The following is a 27261-nucleotide window of genomic DNA, read 5'->3' on the forward strand; positions in this document are numbered from 1 at the left end:
AGAAGAGGAGGAATGAATTAAGGTCCTTTAAGGTCCCAATTGTATTTTATGTCAACTTTTCTTCTAGACCTCCATTAACCAAGCTACCAGATTTAAATATATATATATTATATATCAAAGATATATACAGATTCTGATTACTTTCACTTATTTTATAAGCTCAGACATGGAATTGGAATTAGAAGCAGGTGGATACTAGATATATCGGTTGCCACCTTTTAATTTGACAGCATTAAAGCAGACCTTGTGCTTGCTCATCTATCTAGTCACACCTTTTCAGAACTGTAAACCCAGGAAATGATTTTCATTTGAGATACCTCAACAGAAAAATCCATCACTGCAATATTTTTTGTAAATTTTTTCCATTAATTAATGTAAAAAATCCCACAAAAACAAATCCCTGAGCTTTTGGACAGGGTATCCCTCTACTCCTTGCCCCAACATGCTAGAATTTCCTGTCCTGTAGGCAGAGTTGTTTCCAAGAACATGTTGGTTACATTTATATGCAACATCAATTCTACGTTACTTTTGGTTCTCGGTTCTCTAATTTTTTTAAGAGTCTCCTAGAATTTTGAGAGGTACTAAAGAAATACTTCAGGATCTTAAGTAGGCAAGCAGATTTCATAGGTGGCAGCCAAATGAAGGCTGCTAAAGGCTAGCACGTAATTGCACCCTTCAGTCAATTATATTGAATGTCCTGCCAGAACAAGGTGTCAGGCACTAGAACACACAATATTGCTGTACTGTCCAAATTTACTCTCATTTTAATTTCTATCATAGGACATAGGGTTAAGAAAATATGCTGAATTAACACAATTCTATTATATCTATAATTCAAGAATTATATCTATTAGAAAAAGAAACAGATCTGAAAGCACATTATTTTAGTGTATGGTCAGGATGTCAAAACAAGCACAAATCACTTAGGAGCTCCTCATCTCTAACTGTAGTTTCTAAATAACTGATTTATTCTATCACTCCAGAAAGAGTAATTAGAAATCAGCTCTTTTTTTAAAGTGATTATTTCCTTGAAAATAACTAAATGCTAGACTGCCTCCCCAAAGCAAGTTGCATAAATCCCTGGGGGCAAATTAAATCTTCCCCAAAAGCTTATTTTTTATAAAAGCAAAGATTATTTGATTCATAATTACCAAGCTAAAGAAAAGCTCTAGATTTGGTGTTTCTATTCTTTCAGTCTAACAGTTTTGTATTTCTATTATATAAAATATTCATCTAAAAGAAATTATTTTAATAAAAATGAGGTGTAGAGATCCAAGTGGCACTTTTGCTACCAGAAGCGAGTTACCTATACATGCAGCACGGGGTCAGGACCAATATTGTACCAAGTGTGGTCCAGAAATCATTTCCCTAGAATCACTTAGAGTACTCGTCAAAATACGGGTTTCCCATATACCCTGATACACCCAATCAGAATTTCTGGTGCTGTGACCTTTAAATATGCATTTTTAAAAAGTCTTTCAATTGATTCTGATATACACTAAAACTTGAAAATTTGTAGACTTGAAGCCTGTGGGAAATGGGGAGGAAATAACTAGCAGCATTAACTATTTATGGAAGAGCAAGAGGTTAAAAAAGGTAAATTTTTTTAAACAAGTTGAAACAATTTATAAAGGATTAGGGTTAGGGTTAGCGTTAGGGTTAGATTAATTGTTTCACAATCTTTTTAGCACTAATCAAATATTTGTAAATAACAGGTCCTGGTTTAATTTTTAAACCATTTCATCTCCAGTTTTACTTGTTTTCTTCCCCCTAAAAAATGTGAATAGTAGAACCTTTTCCACACAAATGAGTTAAGTAACTGGGAATTTGGTCACGTATTTGAAATTGTTCCCCAAAATGGTTTATTTTTCTACATTTATATGTAATATTCTTACATAATAAGATGTTCAGTGATAGACTCATTTGGGTGAAAGAGATCTTAAATTACCTTCTCACCTTCTTTATTCCCACTTAAGTTTTGTTTCGATTTCCTGTACAGCAGACAGTCTGATCAGCGTCCGTTTAAATACCATCTGAAATGGGCCAATGCGCCATTTCCTATGGACAGAGTTTATTATATTTGGATACTCAAATCATGACAAAGACTTCATTCTCTTGGGACACAGAGAGTACACTCTCCTTGTTTTCCTCCTATCTCATTGGTGACTCCTTCTCAGTCTCTTGCTGAACTTTCCTCTGAATATCTAAGCTTGATCCTCAGCTTTCTCTTTTCTCTTATCCTCTCCTTAATTAATTTTATCTGATCCATGGCTTTGAATGAAGGACATGCTGTGACTCTCATATATATAACTCTGTATCTTCCCTTGCCCTCTGAGCTCCAAATTCCTATACCCAACTTTCTATTTGATATCCCCACTTGGCTACCTCACAGGTAGCTAAAACTTAACTAGGGAAAACAGTACTCTTGATGACCAAAGCACTCCCATTCTAATCTTCAGTCTTCCTCATCTCAGTAAATGGTACCCTTATCCACCTGATTGCTAAGTCAAAACTCTCTTTTATTCCTCTCTTTTCTCCTGCCCCACATTCAATTTACCACCATGTCCTGTGGTTTTATTTCCCGAATATATCCCAAATTTAACTGATTCTCTCCATTTTCATTGCCATCCTAATCCAATCCTTCATTCTCCTTCCTGGACTACTACAATAACCTCAGTAATAAAAAGTGATTTTTCCTTTGCCCCAGCGTTTGTAACTAGGGCTCCCAGCTGACAAATGAGAATGGGTAAATACCTCAAATTCTAAAGAGTCAGACACTTCTTCCAAAACTTAACAAGAGGCAACAGAACTCAATTTACTGCCACCAACTACCACCTGACCAACTCCTGAGTTCCCTCCTCCAGTCTTTAGGGGACTTTGGAGGGAAAAAGAGGAATGACATCATATGAACTACTGGCCTTGTGAAAATAGTAGTGTTTACAATAAGAGACTTTCCCCCCTTTATTCTTAGGAGAGGGAATAAAAGGTGCCCTTCTCTCCCCAAAGTCAAGTGAAAGAGAGACCCAAGAAAATATCTCAAAGAGATCAGGGACCATACAAGAAGGGGAACTTTAGGAGCAATATAGAAAATAGTTAAGAGAAAGGATTCTGAGTATGACTGCTTGAGTTTATTTCCCATTCCACCACTTACAAGCTGTGTGACATTGGACAAACCATACATAAATCATTTAACCTCTAAGTTTCAATTCCTCTACCAGTAAAATGGAGATAATAACAATACATATTTCATAGGATCTTTGTGAGGCTTAACATGTATTATTATATATAAGGAAGTTAGAACAGATCTTGGCAAATGGTCAGCTATAAAAATACTAGTGATTTTTATTATCATCATCGTAACCACTATAATCATCACCTTTATGTTGGCCACTCCTTGCTGTGTTGCAGCAAATGCAAACCCAACCTGGGGCTATGAATTGCAATGAAATTTGAGGAAAACATTCTTGGATAGGCTTAACATTTCCCTTTGGGTTGTGGGCATGTAGGAACATTGAAACTGATATGTGTTCATGCTATATGATCCTTAGAAGGTATGAGTGAAAATATCTGACAAAGCTATAGTAGTGAAAACAGTATGGTACTGGCATAAAAACAGACACATAGACCAAAGGAACAGATCAAGAGGTCAGAAATAAATCCACACATTTATGGTCAACTAATATTGGACAAAGGAAACCAGAATACTCAATGGGAAAAGGATAGTCTCTTCAATAAATGATGTTAGGAAAACTGGATTTGCACATGCAAAAGAATGAAATTAGACTCCTATCTTACACCACTTACAAAATTTAACTTCAAATAGATTAAGGACTTAAACATACAACTGAAAGCATACAACTCCTAGAAGAAAATAGGGAAAAAGCTCCTTAACATTGGTCTTGGCAATGATTTTTTTGGATATGATACCAAAAACACAAGCAACAAAAGCAAAAATTAACAATTGGGACTACATCAAACTAAAAGGCCTCTGCACAGCAAAATAAACAATCAACAAAATGAAGATGGAAATTACAGAATAGGAGAAAATATTTGCAAGCCATATATCTGATAAGAGGTCAATATATAAAATACATAAGAAACTCTTACAACTAAATAGCAAGTCTGATTTATAAATGGGAAGAGGACTTTTTTCCAAAAAGACATTTTTCCAAAGAAGGCATACAAATGGCCAACATATACATGAAAAGTTGCTAACATCACTAATCATCAGGAAAATGCAAATGAAAGCCACCAGATATCACCTCGTACCTGTTAGGATGGCCAGTATCAAAAAGACAAGAGATAACAAATGCTGATGAGAAGATGGAGAACAGAGAACTGTGGTGCACTGTTAGTGGGAATGGAAATTGGTGCAGTCACTATGGAAAACACCATGAAAATTCTTCAAAATATTAAAAACAGAACTACCATATGATGCAGCAATCCCACTTCTGGGTAATAGCAAAAGGAATATCCAAAGGAAATTAAATCACTACCTCAGAGATATCTTCTCTCCCATGTTCACTGCTGCATTATTCTTAATTGCCAAGAGATGGAAACAACTGAAGTGTCCATTGGCAGAAGGAGAATGAAAATGTGAAAAATCTATCTATCTATCTATCTATCTATCTATCTATCTATCTATCTATACACAGTGGAATATCTTTCAGCCATAAAAAAAGGAAATCCTGCCATTTGTGACAACGTAGACCTTGAGAGCATTGTGCTAAGTGAAATAATTCAGACAAAGACAAATACTGTATGATGTCATCTATATGTGGAATCTAAAAACAATGAACTGATAGCAACAGAGAGTAAAATGGTGATTTCCAGGGACTAAGGGGTGGGGAAATGGGGAAATTGTTGTTCAAAGGGTACAAACTTCTAGTTATAAGATGAGTACCTTCTGGGGATCTAAATTACAGCATGGTGACTTTAGTTAATAATACTGTTGAAAGTAGAGCTTTAATGCTCTTGCCATAACCACAACTAAATGGAAATTATGTGAGGTGAAGGCTGTGTTAACTAACCTTATTGTGGTAACCATTTCACAATACATATGTGTATCAAATTACTGCATTGTACATCTAAACTTACACAATGATATATGACAATTATTTGTGGAAAAAGAAAAAGCATATATCGAGAGTTTTTCTGACTTGGGGGTGGTGGGAGGCAGAGGAAACGTGGCAGAAGCTTTATTTTTAATAGCTTAAAGTTGGAAGCAACCTAAATGTCCATAAACAAACTGGATGAACAAATTGCAGTATATCCATTACTCAGCAATAAAAGTTAATGAACCATCGATACACACAACATGGACAAATCTCAAAATAATTATAATTATTCTGAGTGAAAGAAGCAAGACAACATATTAAAAGAGAGTATATACTGTGTGATTCCATATTTTTATATATATAATATTTAAATATATACTATAAAAATACATAACCATGTACCTTAAAATATTATTTTAAAATATTTCAAGTATATGATTATTTTTATATTAAATTTGTATTAAATCAAATATTAAATATAAAATATGCAACATTTTAATATAAATAATTCTAAAAAATGCAAGCAAATCTATAGTGACAGAAAGCAGATCAGTGATTGCCTGGGAAGGCAGGGACAGGGGGAGAAGAAAGGGAGGGAAAGATTACAAAGGTGCATGAGGAAACCTTTAGGAAAGATGATCTGTTCATTATCTTGATGGTGGTTATGAATTCATGAATATATAGAAATGTCAAAACTTATATTGTACCATTTAAATGTGTATAGTTCAATGTATATCAATTATATCTTAATAACATTGGTGAAAAATTCCCATCTTCAGAATTCAGGGTTTTTCTTTAAGTTTTTAAATATGATATTAGGTTTTCCTTAAATTTCCTTTATCAAATTGAGAAACTTCCCTTCTGTTCCTAGTTTGCTGAATATTTTTTTAGAAAAGCATATTTCATTTTTTCAAATACTCTGTATCTATTGAAATGACCATATGATTTTCCTCTCTTGGTTTGTTAATATGGTAATTTTAAATGTTAAATTAACCTTGAATTCGCAGGATAAACCCCTTACTCAGGATGTAATATCCTTTTTACCAATTGATGGATTCAACTTACTAAAATTTTGCTTAGACTTTCTGCTTTTATGTTCATAAAAGATATTGATCTGAGATGTTCTTATCTTGTAATATCTTTGCCTGGTCTTGTTATCAGGATTATGCTGGCCCAATAGAATGAATTTAGACATATTTCCTCCTGTCTGATTTTCTGGAGGAGTTTATAAAAATTAGTAAGATTTTTTTTCTAAAAATGTTTGACAGATTTCTCCAGGGAAGCCATGGCCTGCAAAACCAAGGCAATGAGCTGGGGTGACTGCAGAGGTCTCTTCATTCATTTCCCATCACTGTCTTTCATGCCCAAGGTCCAATGTCTTAAAAATTATTGTCTCATAAATTTTGTCAAGGTTTTTTAGTTGTTCAGGTGGGAGGATATTTTTGGTCACTGTTATACCATCTTTGCTTCTAATGGGATGTTGGAAACTTGAAATTAAAAGTGAGTTTGAGATATGTTTTTAGACTGAACTAGACTTTTGTTTTAACAAACTATGTTTTTAGAGCAGTTCTAGGTTCACAACAAATAAATCAGATACTTAATAATAGAAAATTATCAAAATTAGTGAACTTCATAAAACATTGTCAAGGGACAGCAAAGTAAAATGTAATTATGGTAATGGAAGTAATGATTAGGAGAAAAAATGGTTTCATATTTATAACTCATTCAACTATTCACTGCTCCAAACTCTTCTCTACATCCAGTCTTACCCCCATAACTCAAGGTCCCTGCAGAGATCATCGGCAGAGAGTAACCTTTTCAAAAGGTAAATCAGATGTTTTCTGACTTAAAACCCTCTACAGGCTTCTCATTACACTTAGAATAAATTCAAACTCATTATCTTGCTTGATTTCCCACTGCTCTCCCTTTCATTCCTCGTTCTCCAGCTACTTCTGCTCAGGGCCTTTGTACTTTCAAGTCCCACTGCATGTAACACTCTCCAGATTTTTGCATGAATGGTCCCTCATGATCAGTCAAGCCTCAAGTCAAATGTCACTGCTTCAGAGAGAATTTCCCTGGGTGCTAATGATTCTAACCAAGCACCAGTCAGTGTCACATTACCCTATTCTATTTTTTTCACAGTATTTATCATTTGAAATTCTTACTTTATTTACTATCTGTTTCTGCTCCTTGAGGATGACATTTTCTCATTGCTCACTTACAAGATGCAAGCAAAAGAATGCCTAAAATACATTGAAGAATAAAGGCTGAATCAGAACATTTTCACAAGGAGTTGAGAACTAACTCTAATTTTAGGTCTTCTAAAATATTAAGTCTCTTTTGGACAGGCTCCCTATTTTCAAGGTTGCTTTTTAAAGAGTAGTATACCAATATATACACAATAGTCCAAGCATTACCTGACCCAGTACAAAACACAGCAGAACTGTAAAATTTTTCAATATATGCCACTTAAGATACTATATTTCTTTTAGCAGCTATGTTACACTATTGGCTTCTACTAAGTGTACAGTCAACTAAGATCCCCTTTTACAAAATAAGTGTTTCTATAAAGTAATGGCTTCCCCACATTTAATACTTAAACAGTGGGATTTAGAAATGAAATTTAGCACTGGTCCCTAGGTTTTACCTTGCTAAACTCAGACCAAAATACAACCATCAGTTTTTTTTAGTCCAGATTCTGAAACGTAGCATGTTAGTTATTTCTCTCAGCCTTACAGCATCTACAAACTTGAAACACATGCCATCAGAATCTTTAAGTCATTTTTAAAAATGTTCAATAGGATAGTATTAAAGATAGACTTCAATGGCATACATCTAAAGTCCCACCTGTAAGCCAACACCAATCCATTAATAAGCACAGTTTGGGTATAGTCGTTCATTTTAAGTTAACTTATACTATTATAAAGGCTGCAATTCTCCATTGTATCCATAAGGATAGCATGAATACTTATCATAAATAATTGATTGCTCTTTAGCTTCTATCTTTAATATCATATGTTTTCTCCCCTTGAAAATTTTCCATAATGTAAAAGGATCCAAGATATCCTGGCATCTCACCACTTAAACACTTAAAGGAGATGATGATATTTTTTAATAGCCATCTTGGTTTTAAATCCAAGATAAAAGCTGAACTCTCCTGTTTTCCTTTTACTTTTAATGGATTAAATTCTGTATTTAGTGTAATACTTCATTGTTTCCATTTGTCCTTGAACTTTTTATGAAAAATAAGTTTTGGTAATGAATGGCATTTCCCAAATAAGCTCCAAAAACACAGCTTCTAAAATACATTACAGGGTCAGGAACACAGCCTTCACACCTTCTCCATATATACTGTATCTCTACCTTCTATGCTTGTGAGACACTAAACAATACAAAGCAACTTTTGAATCAACCCAGAAAAATAAACTGAAGAAAGATACTATTAGCACTGGAAGAAAGATCTTGTACCAAGAGAAGCTAACAGCAAAAATGATCTCCAAGAGAAGTGAGGCATTCAAAAGTGGGTAATTCTTTTTTATGTACATATAAACACAATAAAATGAACATGTCATTGCTACCAGTTTAAACATCTGGAAGGTCCCTAAACAGCCTATAGTCCTTCGAAGTTCCACAACTCCATTGTACATAAAGTTACTCACAAAGATTATTAAAGAGGGAGTTCTATGATCAAAGTGAGCTAAAGCCCTTGATCTGATTTGCAATCTATTCCTTCCCACAAAAATCCTGGCTGTGTTGCTCGGTCTTCCTAAAACTCCTGTAGAGCACTCCTCTCCAGTTCCACAAGAGCAGACATAACTTACCACAAATCATTATCAACAAAAGTTTAAAGATAGGCATAATAATGTTAAGCAGAATACAAGCAATTACAATTGCATTTGTAAAGCTTTATTTCTTAAAGTGAGTAGTAGTATATGGATGTTTGTTGTATTATCCTTTACAACTTGTATATATTTCATAATAATTGAAAACAGTTAAGAGTTATTATTTTTTAAAAGACGAAGTATCACTCCAAACAATGCATGCCTCTCCTCTCTCTTTCAGAATGTTAACTCTGGATCTATTTTGCAGATTAGGAATAAATACTGGCCCACATTTTGTATATTATTATAAGTTAAGCAAATTCTTAGGATTGAATGCAGATTTAAGAATATTAAACCTATTTCCAAAATTAACTTCTAATTTTTAAAAGTATATATAATTACATTTTACACGATACTTTTGGCAAATAATTTTGTCACATATTTTAGATATCAATTTCTAAAAACCAATATAAAACACATGTTAACCTTTGAAGTAGTTAGGTAATATTCCATAATGTTGATACACCATGGTTTGCCAAAAAGTCTCTACTACCCCATTTCGGGTTACCCCACTTACTGTTATATCAAAAACTACTTTTCCTTTTCAACAAATGTATGCTGCAGACCTAAAATATGTCTGATACATTATGCTTTTGATACTAAGATACAGATGACCATGACCCACGAGGCCCTGCCTCCCTGGAGACCTTATCTAGCGGGGAATACAGATAAGAAAAACAGAATAAATAAAAGTGTCACAGGGTGTGATAAATGCGTTGAAGGAAATAAATAAGGTAGTGTGATAGAAAGCATGTGGGGTAAGGTTGAGGTAATCTATTTTAGGAGACAGCCTTGGGAAACAAATGAGAAGGAGCCTGTACTAGCTTTCTATGCTGCTATAATAAATTACTACAAATTGAGTGGCTTAAAACAGCACAGATGTATTATCTCACAGTTCTGTAAGTCCAAAGACTGGGTAGGGTCACCTAATTCCTCTGCTCCAGTTTCCAAAAGTAGAACCAAGTGTGAGCCAGCCTGGCTCTTATCTTGAGGCTCTGCCAGAAAATCTGTTTCCACGTTTATTCCAGTTGTTGGCAGAATTTGGTCCCTTGAGCTTTTAGGGCTAAGGTCCCCAGTCCCTTACTTGCTGTCAGGTGGAGGTTGTTCTCAGCTTCTACATGCTGACAGCATTCCCTGGCTAGTGGCCCCTTTGATCTTCAAAGTTAGCAACAGTAGGTCAAATTTTTCCCATGCTTCAAATCTCTCTAACCTCTGCTTTTGCCTCATCTTCTTGCTTCCAGCTAGGGAAATTTCTCTGCTTTTAGGGACTTATGTGATTATATTGGATCCATCCAGATAATTGAGGATAATCTCCCCATTTTAAGGCTTATACCTTAATCACATCTGCAAACCTTCCATTGCTATGCAACAGGTAACATACTCGCAGGTTCTAGGCATTAGGGGATGCACATTTTAGTTGGGGAAGGGATATTATTATGCCTCCAACAGAGTCAGATAGACTATCTTCCAAGAAGAAAGGAAACAGCAAATAAAAGACACAAGACGGGAAAGAGTTTGGCCTGTGCAGGACAAAGCAGAGAGGAAGGCCACGGAGCTGTAGCCAAGGGAAGGGAAAACCACAATACGTGACACCATGGACTTCTGTTTTGAGAGTCACTTTTTTCCTATTTGAATTATACAAGTATAGAATCTAGTTTGAATTTTAGAAGCAATCTTAGTCATTCTAAAGCTAAAGGTGGAGCATTGTCCTCCTAACTTCTAGTCCATTTCACCTCCCACAAAGTCAAAAAACATTAATATTACTGATTTCATATCTATATAGAGAAACTGCTTCTAATTGACATTTTTAAGATCCTGAACATTTTGGTTCTTGCCTACAGAAGTTCTTCAAATACTGATCTATGTCCAATCCCAGTAAAATTTGTATTTAGATATCAGGAAGCAAAAACTAAATTTAAAAAAGAACTCAAAATATAATGAAGAAATTTCATGCCAAATTCTTTTTAAACATGAAAAAATTAAGACAAACAAAAAAACTGAATTCTTTTTTCCAACGGCTTTCCACGTAGACTTTTAGGGTAGTGTTTTGTGGTTAAATGTTTATAAGGAGAACTGCACCTGTGCTGTGGTCTGTTTTTAAATAAGCTCGCACCTGCAGTGGCTTTTCATAGAATTGCTATTTGGGATATTACATGCCAGTCATTTGACCATTATGCAGAGCTCTTTCCTCACCACACTACCTTCTGGGCAGGTCCTAATTTAAAACAGCCTATTTCCAAAAATTCATTTTAAAAAACAACAGTTTAGATTTTACAGTAATTTCTCTAGAGACACAATCATAAACAAGGTTTCCAGAAAATCCCTCAAACAACAATATGCTCCTTTCAGTGTAACACCTCCAGCGGTCTGGTCCCTCGCTGCTTTGAGAAAATCCTGCTCTCATCAATATGTCTGCTTTCCTTTCCCTATATATGATTTGCTAATTCCTGTTTCAGAATCTTTTTTTACTTTGTCATTTTCCTCATCACAAATTTCTTTTTCCTTTCTGCCAATCCTTGTCAAAAATCCTAAAATCTTTAAAATTACTTTTAGTAAATCTTCCCCGCTTAATGTCATCCCAAGTCTGTTCACTCCATTACTCTGTTTCTTCATTGCTGATAAATTCATCTTACACCTCTTTATATCATTTTATAAGAATTGGCATAGTATCACTTTTATGACTTTTCTTCACATGTGTATAATTTATTTCTTATACTAAATTAAGGCTTTCTGGATGCAGAGAGAGGCTCATAAAGACGAATAGCAACTGGCATCCAGAAAGAATACAAGGAAATATCAAAAGGGAACTATAATGACTCAGTTAGGAAAATGAGTGAGAATATGACATTTTTCTTGTTTTAACTCCTCTATTCAGAGTCTTTATGTGTAAGTGCCATACTAAGCCTGTTTTCCCTAATAACAAGATGAAAGAATAAATCCATGGTGGGGAACATCCAGTCCATTATTTTAAATATATCTGATGAATACTTTCAAGACAGAGTAATTCCTTTGTATACCTCTCAGAGTTTCAAATAAGTTGCTTTGGCCCAAAAGGTGTGTAATAGTTGATGATTTTCCAACTAACTTTGCAACATTAGAGTTATAAATGTATCTTATATCGTAACAATTTACAATACTTAAAACAACATAATACTTAACACTGCAAAGACATGTCTAAAAGAACACACTGCCTCATCCTATCTTCCTACTAAACAAAGAGCAAAAGCTCTGGAATCTAATTCCCTGGGTTCAAATGGGATGTTGGTTGGCTATTTAACCTCTCTTTCCCTCAATTTCATCTATAAAATGAGCATGAGTGTAGCATACCTCATAGGACTGATGAGAACTATTAACTGTAAAGCACCTAGAACATGGCTTTAACATATAAACACTCAATTATTTTAGTATTTATTATCATTCCTTTATGTTGAGAAAAGACAGCATCTTCTTTCAGACTGACATAAATGCTAAACTATTATGGTAGCAGAATAGTGACCCATTAAAGATGTCCACATGCTAATTCTCAGAACCTGCAAGTATGTTACGTTCCATGGCAAGGCGGGATGTAGGTTGCAGATGGAATTAAGGTCGTTATTCAGATGACCTTCAGATGGGGAAATTATCCTGGATTAATCCGTTTGGTCCAACATAATCACAAGGGTTCTTATAAGAGAAAGAGGAAGGCAGGAGAGTCAGTGAAGAGGTGAAAGAGGTTTGAACTGTTGGCTTTGAAGCTGAAGGAAAAAGCCACGAGCCAGGGAAGGCAGACAGAGCCTAGAAGCTGGAAAAGCAAGTTTAATTATTCCTAGAACCTCCAGAAGGAATGAAGCCCTGGTGACACCTTTTATCCCAAAGAGACCATGTCAGACTTCTAACCTACAGAGATGTATGAATAATACACTTGTATCATAAGCCACTAATTTTGTGGTAGTTTATTACAGCATCAACAGAATATTAATACAGCTATATTTTGGGCTCATAATTTCCTTGTATAATTGGGATAGCCACATATTTTTATTTAAAAGAATTTCCCGTTCAACTGAAATAAAGTTGCCATTGTAGCAAATATGCATAGATGGTCTGTAACACTAATGCTACTTGCCTGGCCCTTAAGTCAAACAGTCACTCATTCCTTTATCTGTTCTTTCAGCAAATATCTATTGGCATCTACTCTACGTGGCAGGGATACCAGTGGAAGAGACAGGCATGACCTTTGATCAGAAGGGTTTGCAGTCTGTTGGGTAATGATAACACAGATTTCCATGATGACAAAGCCCTGCCTCAAGAGCGTAGGCAGGGTCAAGGAAATTCCCCCAGAAGAAGTAATGTTTATGCTGAGACTGAAAGATGCATAGAAGTCAGACACAAAAGGGACAAATATGATCAAGAGAATATAAGGTACATAATTTAGAGCTGAGAGAAAACATTACTATGAGAGGAAATGAAAGTTCAATTTGGCAATATGAGTCCAGAGACCATGTTTTAGATGTTTCAATGCACCTACCCTTATGCACTTATTACAGTTCTGTGCAAAATTAAGACAATTTACATGGATTTAAATTTGGCATTATTATATGATATGGCAACAGAGTCGTGATTCTGTACAGATAAAGATATACTTGATTATTAAGTCGTTCAGTTCAGTTCCTGAGCAACATGAAACAACTTTTCAAGTATAATATCAGAATATTATCAGTGAATTACATTTATATGAAAGGAAACACTTAAGTAATGTACTCACCGTGTTTTAAGTACTGTATAACAGAACATTAGTTGTGGTAGTGATCATAGTGTTAAGTAATACTCTAATATGGCAATCATTGTAGACAAAAATAACTTGAAAAACAATAATTTGCAGTGAATAAATGATTGCACCAAAATCAGCGAAGAAAAAAACCCTATAAATCTGCCCATAATTAATCAATGAAGGACCAACAAACCAATCTCAGAATATCCTTTAATTACACTTTATGATTATTTGCCTATAGTCTGAACACACCTACTACATTCATGCTTTCCCAGGCCTCAAAATAAAACTAGAGAGATGCAAGATGGCTGATGCCTCCTGATTCTCCTATTTTTCTGCCATTATATTGGGTGAAATTGGTACCATATTTCTGAGTAATCTTGATCTATAAATCTGAGTGTCCAAGCTTTTTCAATATACATTGAAGCATAAATGCATATGTCTCTGGACCCTACAAGTTTTTCATTACTGATAAAATATAGACTAGAAAACAGTATAATGAGTGAGGCAAATTTGGGTTTAATTACCAGTTATTTAACCTTGGACAAATTACTTCACATTTCTGAGCCTCATCTGTGAAATGAGGAAAATAATGGCATCCTTCTCATAGATATATTGTGAGAATTAAATAAGAAAATGTACTTAAAATACCTAACACAGTGCCTGATACATAATTAGTATCTCCCAAAATATCAATGTTATTGGCAATAGCAAGTGGAGAAAGCCCAAACAGGTATTAAAATTTTGAGCATGATACAAATGTGGGTCAATCACACATGGAGGCTCTATTCAGATGTATTTTTTTTTGTCATTAGCAATTTTTCATGGCCTAGTTTCACATAAGTTTAGAGGTCTTAAGTTGAATAGGTTTAAATTACATACTTAATTGAATATAGCTCATTTATTAATACAAACCTTTTAAATTTGACACACAATAACAGATAACTATCATCAAAGATAAATAAAACTGCAATAGCGGCAGATAGCACGTGTACCCCTTCTGGTCTACTAGTTCATGTGTACTACTAAAGTAAACATAATCCAAAGCCTTATTTTGTTTGACTTTAGTTAAATATCAGATACAGACCCATGTTCTAATTGAATGTGGAAGACCCCCAAATATCTTTCTCTAGTTCATATTTTCTTCCAAGTTTCAGACCCAAATATCCTCCTGCCTAGTAGACATTAGAACTTGAACTTTTTCACAAACATGTCACATGCAGCATGTCCAGTGCTTACCTTCCCATTTCCTGCCAACCTCAGCCTCTTTCTGCCTCAGTTTCCTACCTTAGTGGAGAGTACCATTATTCACTGGGTTGCAAGAAAACTTGAGAATCACTGTGACTCCTCACCCCTCACACTTAATCAGACACTAAGTCCTATTATACTGTCTCCTAAATAGCTCTTAATTTGTCTACTTTTTATATCATTATTTCCAAGGTCCAAGTTTAGACACTAAAATTTATCTCCTAGATGACTGTAACAGCTTCCACTAACTTCCTACCTGTAATCATATCTCTTTCCATCAACTCCCTAATTTTACCCTGTTTAGAACCCTCCAATAGTTTCCCTTTCCTCTTAGCATAGAGTCCAAGTTATCTCTCAATACCAAAAATAGATACAGATCAATGTCCCATTTGCAGACTGCTTATTAAATTCTTAGGTTGTTTTTAATAACATCTAATAGTTATTGACATTTAAAATAATTCAATTTAACTCAATATTTGATTTATTTTTTCTCAGTACTTACTATGTATAAGTAACTGTATTAGATACTGGAAGGGTTACAGAGATAAATGTTGATATATCTGGCATAAAATATAAGACAAGCATATTAACAGTCTTCACACAATGGAAAAACACAGAAGTTAAAATCCTAACACAGGAGGAGTTAAAGGGCTAACAGATGCTAATGGAAGGAAGCATATCAGAAAAATGGCCTGGAGAAGATACGATTTTAGCTGGACCTTGAAGGCCACCTAAGAACTGAGATGTGGGGGCAGCATAAGCAAAGGCCAAGAGAAAGAAATCTCAAAAAGAGAAAAAATAAATAAATTGGGGCCAAATAAAGGCAGCTCCTGAATATCAGACTAAGAGCTAAGGCCTTTATTCTATAGAGAATGAGGGCTGATGAGAAAAAAATATTCTATGTGAACTGTATTTCAAAAGACCTTCATCAAAACTATAAATATCATTGAATTAATAGTTAATATGCAAATAATTATACCTGCAAGGCTCCTCATGATAAAGAAAAATAAAAAGGGATTACATAGTATTTAGAAAATAATTGCACAGCATTTAGTTGGGTTAGAGTTTAGAAGGGAAAGCAATGACACTATTTCAGTAAATTCTTCATTTTGTAATTAAAGCTACCAATCCAAGTAATTTTTAATTAAATGCTTATAAGAGTTCATATATTTATCCCATATTTCAGTAGAAGTTCTATATTTTACTTCCAAATCACTTGTAGGATTCTTGTGTCTTTAAATAGATACAGACCTTAGTTGCAAAAATAATCTATAACCTACTAGTTTCAGAGTAAGTGGTTTCCAACAGAAATGAAAGCAGATGGTAACTATACTTCATCTCTTCCATTTTCTCTGTTACTACCTAAAAATAATCCTTTCTTTTTTGCACCCAAAAGTAGCTCAAGGAGTTGTGATTATATTAAATTATCTAAACGTTGATAACTATTAACAACAAGAATATATTTTCCCATTATTACTCTCATATCAAATTATTTTTGCCATTACTACTTCTCTGACCATTAAAAAAAAAACTTCTAGTATCACAACCTAGTTTGGGATGCTGGTATAAAAGTAAATACATTTTTAACTATTAGCTTAAGTTAACAAAAGCATAAGTGTGTCATCTTTTACGTGTTACTTTTAAATTTTAAAAAACCCCTGTGTTTATGACTAGAGAAGCACGAAAGACTCTGTAATCATTGTTAGAAGCTCCTATTTTGATATGCTGACACCGAAATGTACTCCAGTACCAACCTAGATTTTAGGGATTTTAAAAAGGCCTACATGAATCCAGACTTAATGGGGACTCATAGTTGTAGGGAGGGAAAGCAGTTAAGTATAGAGGTAATACATGAAACATTAAAGGAATGTGAAAAAGGAGGTTCTTTACTCTTACTGAGGAGGTCAGAAAAAGGCTTTTAAGGTGACATTTAAAATTAGTTTTAAAGGATGAATAAGGGTTTTCTAGAAACTGTAGAAGAAACATGTGCAAAAGAAAGGAGGAAAGAGCACAACCTACATTGTGTATCTGCATATGTGTGTGTGTGTGTGCACTGTGTGTGCACAAGGCTGCCTCACATATGGTGGCAGTGAATGTGTGGTAAGATGGAAGGTTTAAGATGTATGGAAAAGCAAGTCATAAGGAATATGAACTTGATCCTATAGATGTTGGGGAGCTTTTAAAGGACTTCCAGTTAGGGACAGATATGGTCATTTTTTTGTCTGCTTATTTGTTTTTTTAATTGAGCTTTAGATGTAAACGGTTAATTATCTCCTCAGCTCCTGGCTCCTTATCTATTGGTCCACAGAAAGTTTCTCCCCTATTCATTCTGATCTCCAAGTCTCTTCCCATTCTTTGCCCCTTGAAAGCAATTATTCTTTTGTATTTAATGTATAATATTTTGTTTACATATGTTCTCACAAAATCGTATTTTTATGCATGCACTTCCAATTTATGTGAATAGTACTGTATTACATATCTCGCTTTTTACTTTTTTCCCTAAGCACATTGCTTTTAAGATCAATTCATATTGCTATGTGGATACATAACCCAGTTTCCCACTACTGTGTAGTTAAGATGACCATCTAATTTATCATCCAGATCATGAGAGTAAAAGGGGGTACTATTAATAATTACACTAGAATAACAGGTTAAGCAGGGCTGTACTGGGTTAACCAAGATGTTTGATCACCCTATGCTCCTAGATTCCATGATTCTTATCCATGATATTTTACTGATCTATTCCTCAAGGATGGGCATACAGGTTGTCTCCAACTCCTGACATCAAATAATAGCTTTTCAAACAGCCTCATACAGGTCCCCTGTGTGAGAATTTCTTTGTTAGCCAAAAAGATATCTGTAATGACTTGTAAATTTATGACATAAGTAATTGTGAGAATACTGAAAATATGAGCAAAGACACAGAGGGGGAAATTGCAAAGCAAGGTTTGGAGAATAGAGTAGTAGAGCACTTAAGTCACAAGGTATGGCAGTTGTAGGGGAGTAATGAAAGGTATGACTGGAAAGATTGCTTTAAGGCAAAACTGTGAGGCCATGTACGTTGTAATCATTAGCTTGATACCAACTGACAGTCATTGAGTTTTTGAAGAAGGGTGTGGGATGATGGAAGTTGTATTCCAAGAAGATGTATCTGATGATGCTGAGCAAATGTACAGTGGAAACTGGAAACGAACAGACCTATTGAGAGAATATTTGAAAGCCAGTATAATACAATAGTTAGCTATAGCAGTCTGTATTCTGAAGCCAGTCTGGGTTCAAATCTAGTTCTACCATTTACTAGTTTTATTACCTCATTTAAGTTCTATGTGCCTCATTTTCCTAAATTAGAATTTCAGTAATACCTTCTTCATCGGTTTGAATGTCGAGAGCTTATCACAGTACTTTCACATAAAAGCTGCTCTCAATGTTAGCTGCTATTATTACTATCACTGCAATAGCCCAGAAGAAATTTAGATCAATTTAAGCTGACCTAGTGGTAGAACACCTTCAACCCCCAAAACTCACGCCCTGGAGAGAGCATTCTAATACCACCTAGTGTATCATTCACAAAACCCTACCTTCCACAGGAAGAAAATCGCCTCTCAGAATGAGGCAACGAAGGTATTCTTTAAAGAAACCTGTTGGCCCTCGTGGAGCTTGTTAACTCCGGAGTCAGGCATCACAGTATCGCACTACTAAAGACTCAAAATGATAAGTTATAGTTGCCACGGATAGAATGGTTACATGTCAAATGTCATTTAACATTTGTTCGTTTTCTCTACACCTGTTGGATGCGCCCCGCACGCGTACGATCCAACTTACTGGAACGCCCAGGAGCCGCTCCCAGGCGTAAAGGGAAAGCGCCCTCTACTGGCCCCGTGACCTCGCCGCGAGTTTCGTCACGACCGCCCCCCGCCCCCTTAGCCACGTCCAGGATCGCGAGAGTAAGAACGGAAGTTTCCCTAAAGGGCTCTACGGAACGGAACTTCCAACACATATTGTTCCTACACGGAAAGATTTTCAATTCACCGGAATCTGTTGGCGTTAGAGGGCAAAGCGAGAAGGGAAGTGCTCTTAACTAAGCTTGAGGGACCTAGCGGAAGTCCCGGTTCACGCGCCGCTAGGAGAGCATTCTGAGGGCCGGAAGGAGGCGGAACTCCGGCCGCCGAGCGGAGCGCCCGCAGGCTGGCTTAGAGGGAGAGCGCGTGGCTGTTTAAGGAGGCGAGTTGCTGCCGTGCGTGGCTGGTGCGCGAAGGACTTAGGTGACCGAAACCGGACGCTGGTGTATAACCGTGGACCGCGAGTTATGGTGGGGAGATCCCGGAGGCGTGGAGCGGCCAAGTGGGCAGCTGTGCGAGCCAAGGCAGGTCGCGGCCTAGCGGACGAAAATGAAGATGATTTCGAATTACCGCCCTCACCAGGTGACTCCAGCTACTACCAAGATAAGGTAGATGATTTCCATGAGGCCAGATCCCGGGCCGCCTTGGCTAAGGGCTGGAACGAAGTAGAAAGTGGGGAGGAGGTGGATGGCGATGAGGAAGAGGAGGTGCTAGCCCTAGATACTGCCGGTGAGGACGAAGACGGAGAGAGTGCGGGCGATGAGGTGGAGGAGGAGGAGGACGGTGGGAGCTCCGTGCAGGGGGAAGCTGAGGCCGCCTTGGATCTCAGCTTGTCATGGGGTCAGAAGAAAAAACTTTACTATGACACGGACTATGGTTCCAAGTCCCGAGGTCGGCAGAACCAACAAGAAGTGGAGGAGGAGGAAAAAGAGGAGGAGGAGGAGGCACAGCTTATTCAGCGGCGCCTAGCCCAAGCCCTGCAAGAGGACGATTTTGGGGTCACCTGGGTGGAAGCCTTTGCAAAACCAGTGCCTCAGGTAGGTGAGGCAGAGACACGGGTAGTGAAGGATTTGGCAAAAGTTTCAGTGAAAGAGAAGCTGAAAATGCTGCGAAAGGAATCACCAGAGCTCTTGGAGCTGATAGAAGACCTGAAAGTTAAGTTGACAGAGGTGAAAGATGAGCTGGAGCCATTGCTACAGTTGGTGGAGCAAGGGATCATTCCACCTGGAAAAGGAAGCCAATACCTGAGGAACAAGTACAACCTCTATTTGAACTACTGCTCCAACATCAGTTTTTATTTGATACTGAAAGCTAAGAGAGTCCCTGCTCATGGACATCCTGTCATCGAAAGGCTTGTTACCTATCGAAATTTGATCAACAAGCTGTCACTTGTGGATCAGAAGCTGTCCTCTGAGATTCGCCATCTACTTAAACTTAAGGATGATGCTGGAAAGAAAGGACTGAAGCTAACAGTGAAATCCACCAAGGCCAAGCCAAAATCTGTTGGAGAGACTGCTGCTTCAGCTGTTACAGATCTGTCTGATGATGATTTTGATGAAGAAGCTGCACTGAAATATTATAAAGAAATGGAAGCCAGGCAAAAGTTGAAGAGAAAGAAAGAAGAAAATAGTACTGAAGAACAGGCTTTTGAATATCGAAGTGCAAAGCGAGCCATTACCAAGCAGATTGCTAAAAATAGAGGACTAACACCTAGGAGAAAGAAGATTGATCGTAATCCCAGAGTGAAACACAGGGAAAAGTTCAGAAGAGCCAAAATTCGGAGAAGAGGCCAGGTTCGGGAAGTTCGTAGAGAAGAGCAACGTTACAGTGGTGAACTATCTGGTATTCGTGCAGGAGTTAAAAAGAGCATTAAGCTTAAATGAAGTTTTTGCTTAGCTGAAGTTTTTTGGCAATAATACAGATCAATAAATTTTTATTTTTAACTGGTGAAGTGATTGTATTTATGACACCTAGCCTTAAATTTTAATTCTTGTCAACAGGGAGATTTGAGTTATTGATCAATTTTTTTGTCCTTAAATTTATAATGTCACTAAAAACTGTGGGAGCAATATGAAGGTGCTTAGGAAAAGAGATGGTGTTGAAAGAAGATCTCCAATATTCTGTCAAATAGTAGTCTAGGAAAATTGCACAGCTAGTTGTGGAGCAACATTCAAACTTAGAACACTTTCATAATTTTTCATATAAAGAATGTACCTTTGGCATTCTTATTTGTAAGTCTAAAAAATAGTTCTGACATACTTTATTTACCTAAGAATAATTCTTTAAAAAAGATACTTGTTAATAAATAGGCTTAATGTTAACTTAGGAATTTTGCATATTCTATGTGATAAAAGCATGGGAATGTAGAGGAACTTGGGTAAAAGTGGGAAGAGATATGCCTTAGTTGCATTAATCGTGAATATTTTCTGATGATCCTTAATGTAGTAAATAAGGTAGTTTCATTTGCCCTTTTGTACTGGTAACTTGCAGTTTGTACACTCCATTTGCTGAAAATTGGTATGATTACTACAGGTAAGTGACAACTTCAAATGTTAACAAAGTCACATTTTTTTGTAGCTATTCCAATCTTTACAGTAGGAGAGAGGTTGAGGTGGTGAAATTAAATTGTTAGGATGATGCCAGAACAAGTGAACTAGTGAAGGAAACAGCAATAGATGTCTTATGTCACTGTTCATTAAACATGGTGCTAAATGCTAGAGACGCAGAGATGATCAATGGTTAATATTAGTTATTATATATGTATATATAAAATATATATTTATTTGAATATTTACATTATATTTCTTAAGCTCCCATGTTGCAGTTATGCTTCACCTCATTTAATCTTTACAATAACTTTGTGAGGTGGTACTGTTGTCTCTTAATCACTAAAGAGGATGCCAAAATTCCCTGAGGTTAACCTTCGAAAATAAAGGACACATGCTTGGGATTTAGACCCAAGCCAGATTAATTTGAGCCTTCATTCCCTTAACCTCTGGCTTACAGCTGCTTCGTCAGAATAGCACACATGTCAAATTAGTTTATCTTTTGTTTTCTTATAAATAAAAAAGGTAAGTTGGAAATAAAATTAATTTATTGAATGCTAAGGTACTTTCGTAAGCACTTTATTTGTACTTATTTCCTTATTCCTCAGAACTCTTGCATGGTAAATTTTATTATCCATATTTAAAAGATGAGGAACCTTTGACAGAGAAGTTAAGTAGCTTCCTCAAGGTCAAATAGTTATTAAGTAGCAGAGATTTAAATTCAGCCTTTCTGGTTTCAGAGCCCTATCCTGTACTTCCTTTTCTGAAAAGTAATAAAAGTACAGGTTTTGGAGTTAACTTACTAGGGTGGATTTGAGTTAATTACTTAACCTCTGACATTTTCTTCATCTGTGTGGTACAATTATATCTACCTTAGAGAGGTGATGTGACAATGGCTAAGAGCTATGAGATAATAGAAAATACATATATGTTGGTCTCTGCCCTCAGAGCTTCTAAAACCCTTGTAAATTCCTACTTAGAGTACTAAGACCATCTTTTGTTCTAATGAGGGGACTCACCGTGGGTGCCTGGAGAGCTCCTGGATAGGGGCTGGTCACCAGAAAGAACAAACCATGATTAGAAGCTTGAATTTTGGCCTCAATCCCCATTCTCTAGAGAGGAAAGGGGCTGGAAATAAAGTTAATGACTGACTTTGCCTGTGTTAGGAAGTCTCCATAAGGTCCCATAATACAGGATTTGGAGAGCTTCCAGATTGGTAAACATGTCCACACTGGGAGGGTGATGTGCACCAACTCCACAGGGACAGAGCCTTCTGCACTGGGACCCTCTCAGACCTTGCCCTGCGTAATTATAGATCTGAAAGTTCATCTGTATCCTTTAAAAAAATGGCAAACGTTCCCATGCGTTGCGTGAGTTGCTCTAGCAAATGACTCAAACCTAAGGAGGCGGTGATGGGAACCTGAGCATTACTGCCAATTGGTAAGATGTACAGGTGCCAATCTGGACTAACTACAGATAGTGTCAAATTGAGTTAAGTTCTAGAACACCCAGCTGGTGTGAACTACTTGGTGGGGAAAAAACACACACACACCTGGTGTCAGCTATGCTGTGAGTGTAGTGGTTTTTTTCCAATTCATGGACAGACTAGACTGCCCAAATTCCTAACCCAGCTCTATCACTGACATTGGGCAATTATTTGATCTCTCTGTAACTCGGTTTTTTCCTCTAAACTGGGGCATCAGTAGTAGTACCTATGTCGTAGAGTTATGAGGACTGAGTGAATTAGTGTTTGTAAGGCACTTAGAACAATACCTTTATACAGTAATCACCTAGTAAAGTGGTTATGAGAACACCTGGCATGTAAGTGCTCAATGAATTGTAGCTAATAGTATCGTAATTTCTGTTTGTTGCAGGAACATAAAGAATAAAGTAGTAATGTCAAATATATGTCCTAAGTTAGGAAGAAGAGGGGAGCATTGCGTGAGCAAATGAAGGGATATAGAAAATCTGGGACAGGACAAAAAGGAAGAAAACGAAGTTGGAGAGGCTTAAGTATTTTATGTTCTATGTCAAATCCCTGCCAGATGTATAAAATTATGGTGAGAAAACAAAATTCTTAAAAAAAATTTTACATTTAGGAAAGTGGAGAAATTGAGCCTGTTATATATTCCTCTGAATATATCAAATATTCTTTCAGAGAGCTCACAAGACTTCATTAATTCATCCTGGAATAGCTAGGATATAGATGGTGCTATGCTATCTTACAAATGTAAAAACTGGCCTTGTCAGATGAGAACAGCAAAAGAAGTAACAATTTGCTGGATTTAATATTTAAATCATCCAAATTTTATATTTAAACATTTAAAGATCACTGAGATGTGCCAGGTACTGTCCTAACACATGAATAATAAATTGTGAACTATTCAGTGTGATCATTTTTCACTGAGATTCACATTGTGAACTCTGCAGAATCTCATGGATAAAAGTTCCAGTGGAATAGATTACTGCTATTAGGCATCAGTACAAAGCAACAACCTGTTAGTTTTATGTCAGCTTATAAGCTATGGGCAACTATTGAAAATAAAAAGTATAAAAATTAAAGTAGAAGAAAGTCTCAAGTTAGTGATTCAATGACTTACTCTGCCACTACCCAGCTGACTCGCTTTGGGCTAGCCAAAAATGTCAGCTTTGGAAGTGGACACATTGGTACAAAGAACAGACACATTACAGTTACAGCAATTAACGGCTTAGGATAGTACAGGACCTCACAAGAGGCATGTACCTCTCTACATAAGGAGGGCAGAGAAACTTGTTTGAGTAGAATCTTGTGTGAGTGTGGCAATATGAGGAATGTCAAACATGTTATGGCTAATTGAAAGTCAGCAAGGGTGAGGAAGATAATAATAGAAAGGTGGGGATGGGTTAGATCATGAAAGACCTCTGATTATATCCCAGAATAGGGAGAAGGCAACCAAGGTTTTTAAGAATCAGTGTGACATAATCAGATCAACCTTAAGTAAATTATTCATTCTAGCTGCTATGAAATAATTGGAATTGAAATATATTAAAAAGGGAGGAAAACCAGCTAGGATTTTTTGCAATAGAGACAAGATGAAGATTTAAATTAAGGATTGGACAAATTAAGGGACAGATTTGAGGGAAATTTAGAAGACAATTTGAAGAAGACTGCACAAGAATTGGAACAAACGGGTCATAGAAGTTCAGCAAAGGTGAACAACTAAAAGTTCAGCAATACTATTGAGATATTAAAACTATAGACAAAATATAAGCTCCTCTAGGGTTGGCTTCTTGAATCCTACACAATATACACAAGGAACACAACTTCGCTGTTAGTAGATCTTCATAAAAAAGTTATCAAACTATTACTCAAAATACTCTCTCGACATATTTGATTTTCTGTTTATAAGGTAACATTCACTATAGATTACTTGCAAATACAGAAAAGTAGAAAAACAAAATCACATCCGTATTTCTACCACCAAAAAAAAAAACCAAACTGCTGTTGTCTGACCTAGACTAAGTATATTGCTTAAGATAAATATATTTCTTGAAGAGTGCATTGTACTCACTCTTCAAATAACTTTCTCCAAGTACCACAGAATGACAAAAAGCTCAAGAAAGCCATTATTTTGGAATCATAATAAGACTACATACTATACTAACAAAGAACAGCAACCCTTCCCAAGAGGTACCTTTAAGATTCCACAGCTCTAAGTTAATGTTGAAAGTACAATCCATGACATTGGTTTCTAACAAGTTTTGTAATATATTCTAAGTGTCTATCCTTAAGATCACCGAACGGTTTCAAAAACCATACAGAGATAACTAAAAATAAAATGCAGAAAAAGTTGAAAAGCACCTCTTGATTTATTTCACATGAAAATTAACAGTTTAATTCTTACAGGGGCTTGGATTTTGTCATGCTAAAGCAGTAGGAAGATGCTTTGTGCATTTTCAACACGGGGCAACATGTTTAGGCTTGTTCTTATAAATTGGCTTCTTTAAATGTGTGTAGAAGCTGAATCAACCCTTTATGTCACTAAAGTTTATGCAGAGCTGTGATTATTTTTGCTGATCCAATAGCTAAAAGCATTAAGAAACTAGGAACCTGGAGTACCATCCAGCTTTTAAAAAAATGCTCATAAATAGCTTTGCCTGTAATTTTAAAGGCCTCATTTTTCAGCTGATTTTCTGTATTCACTATACTGCCACTTAATTAATGACATAAAGCATAAATACTTTTTTAAAAGTAGAGAGGCACAAAAAAAGAACAATACATTGCAATTCCACACCACGTCAGTGTTCCTAGTATCTATAGATAATCTTGGGTAACTAGAGAGGAAAAAGCTGGCAATTTAGACTAAAGAGCATTTCATATTTCTTAACCTGGTGACTCCCTTGGCTAATCACTGGCCTTTCTCAAGAGCAGTGTGTGAGGATGTGGCTCTCTTCTGCTACAGTGGGACAAGCTTATATTCTCATCAGGATAATTCTTTACTAAAACTTCAAAACATCTCTATGAAGGACTGACAAGAATATAATGATACTTAGAAATTTCTGCATGCAAAAACAAGGTAAGAGATTCGGTTAAGGACGGATGTTAAAACCATGTAACACACTTGGAATCCATATATACATCTGGAAACCATGCAATACATCTGAAATGCTGAAGATATGATAAAAAATCTTTACTCTCAAGTTTGTCGTATTATTGTAAATTATATGCTGTTTTGCCAAATGATAAAATATAGCTAGTAATAATTACCCTATGCCAGACACTGTTTTAAAGGCTTTATTTATAATTATTTAACCCTCACAGCATCTCTATGAGTAAGTAATATAATCATTTTTACAGAAGAGGAAGCCAAGCTCAGAGTACAAATAACTTGCACAAGTAGGCAATAGTGTTGGCATCAACAGGTCAGAGACATGCCAGGAACTGAAAAGCTACTAAGAATTTTTCTGACTACATTGTTACCTTCTTGTAAGCATCTCCTTTAAAAATACTTTTTAAAAGACTTGGTGAAAGGCAGTATTAGAAATATCATGGTAATTTCTTGTGATAATTTCAAGAGTGACTTTCAGAGAATAGTAACAATAAAAAGGTCTACTTTTCCTATCAGAGAAGTATAACTTCTCTACAGAGGGACAGACGAGAGAAAGGGAAAGCAGGTGGGCAAAATGTTACACAACAGTAATTTTTAGTTATGAGTCAACATGGATTCTATGCCAGCATTTTGCAACCCAAACACGACTAATGAGCTTGAAATACGGGGGACACGTTCGTGGAATCCAGCGTGACTGGAAAAAATGTCTTTATTAGACTAAATAGTGTTTATGGGAATTACTGGATCAGTAATCACTGATTCAGCTGAATAGTTGAATCAAAAAAAAAAAGTAACGGACCAATTACTAGCGAGAAGCAGGCACTACGAAAGCGAAAACTGTCGACCAGTAATAAGACGCTAGTCATATAAATTCTAAGCTGTTTGGCTTAAAATGCACTCATGCGCACCCGGAACACCGGAAAACAGGGGAGTTAAGGTCAAAGCAAGTACAAGATTTCTATACACTGCACATGACAGGGAACAAAAGAGCTGGTAGAAGGCAGGCACCCACCTCTGACTTCACACATAAAAAGCTGATGAATCAAAACCGCGAATCAACGGTTAAAGCAGTAGTGTGTGAAAGGCAAACGGTACAGTTTAATACCCGCGGGTAGGGAGGTTCCTTTTTTAAATCAGCTTTCGCCTCTTCAACCCAGATCTTTGTGCCTCCGTGCTACCGTAAAGTTAGGCGGTTACACACCAAACACGCCGCGAGAGATTTCGCCAGGCCTCCCACTTTCCAAGCACTAGGGGGGGCACACACACCCTATCGCTCAAGGCGGCCGCGCCGGGGGTGGCCAGAACCAGGCGCCGGGCACCGCCTCCCCCGCAGGGGCGGGAGGCGGAAGGTGGG

General features: G+C 36.4%; 1 protein-coding gene and 1 long non-coding RNA gene across 2 annotated transcripts; one reads left to right on the forward strand and one right to left on the reverse strand.

The window, feature by feature from the left end:
- Positions 1-752: 752 nt before the first annotated feature.
- On the reverse strand, positions 753-27221 carry LOC118908948 (uncharacterized). Its single transcript, XR_005023435.2, has 3 exons — positions 26920-27221; positions 7223-7300; positions 753-2033 (listed from the first exon to the last, which is right to left on the reverse strand). It is a non-coding gene; the product is annotated as an uncharacterized LOC118908948 (long non-coding RNA).
- On the forward strand, positions 18990-20723 carry UTP3 (UTP3 small subunit processome component). Its single transcript, XM_036878999.2, has one exon. It carries the CDS (start codon positions 19240-19242, stop codon positions 20653-20655), a length of 1416 nt encoding a protein of 471 aa, XP_036734894.2. The 5' UTR covers positions 18990-19239; the 3' UTR covers positions 20656-20723.
- Positions 27222-27261: the final 40 nt, after the last annotated feature.

Source organism: Manis pentadactyla, chromosome 5, assembly GCF_030020395.1.
Source record: "Manis pentadactyla isolate mManPen7 chromosome 5, mManPen7.hap1, whole genome shotgun sequence".
NCBI lineage: Eukaryota > Metazoa > Chordata > Mammalia > Pholidota > Manidae > Manis > Manis pentadactyla.

What these genes read in the sequence shown, in the direction of transcription:
- UTP3 (XM_036878999.2), top strand. Translation starts at nt 19,240, where the DNA reads ATGGTGGGGAGATCCCGGAGGCGTGGAGCGGCCAAGTGGGCAGCTGTG.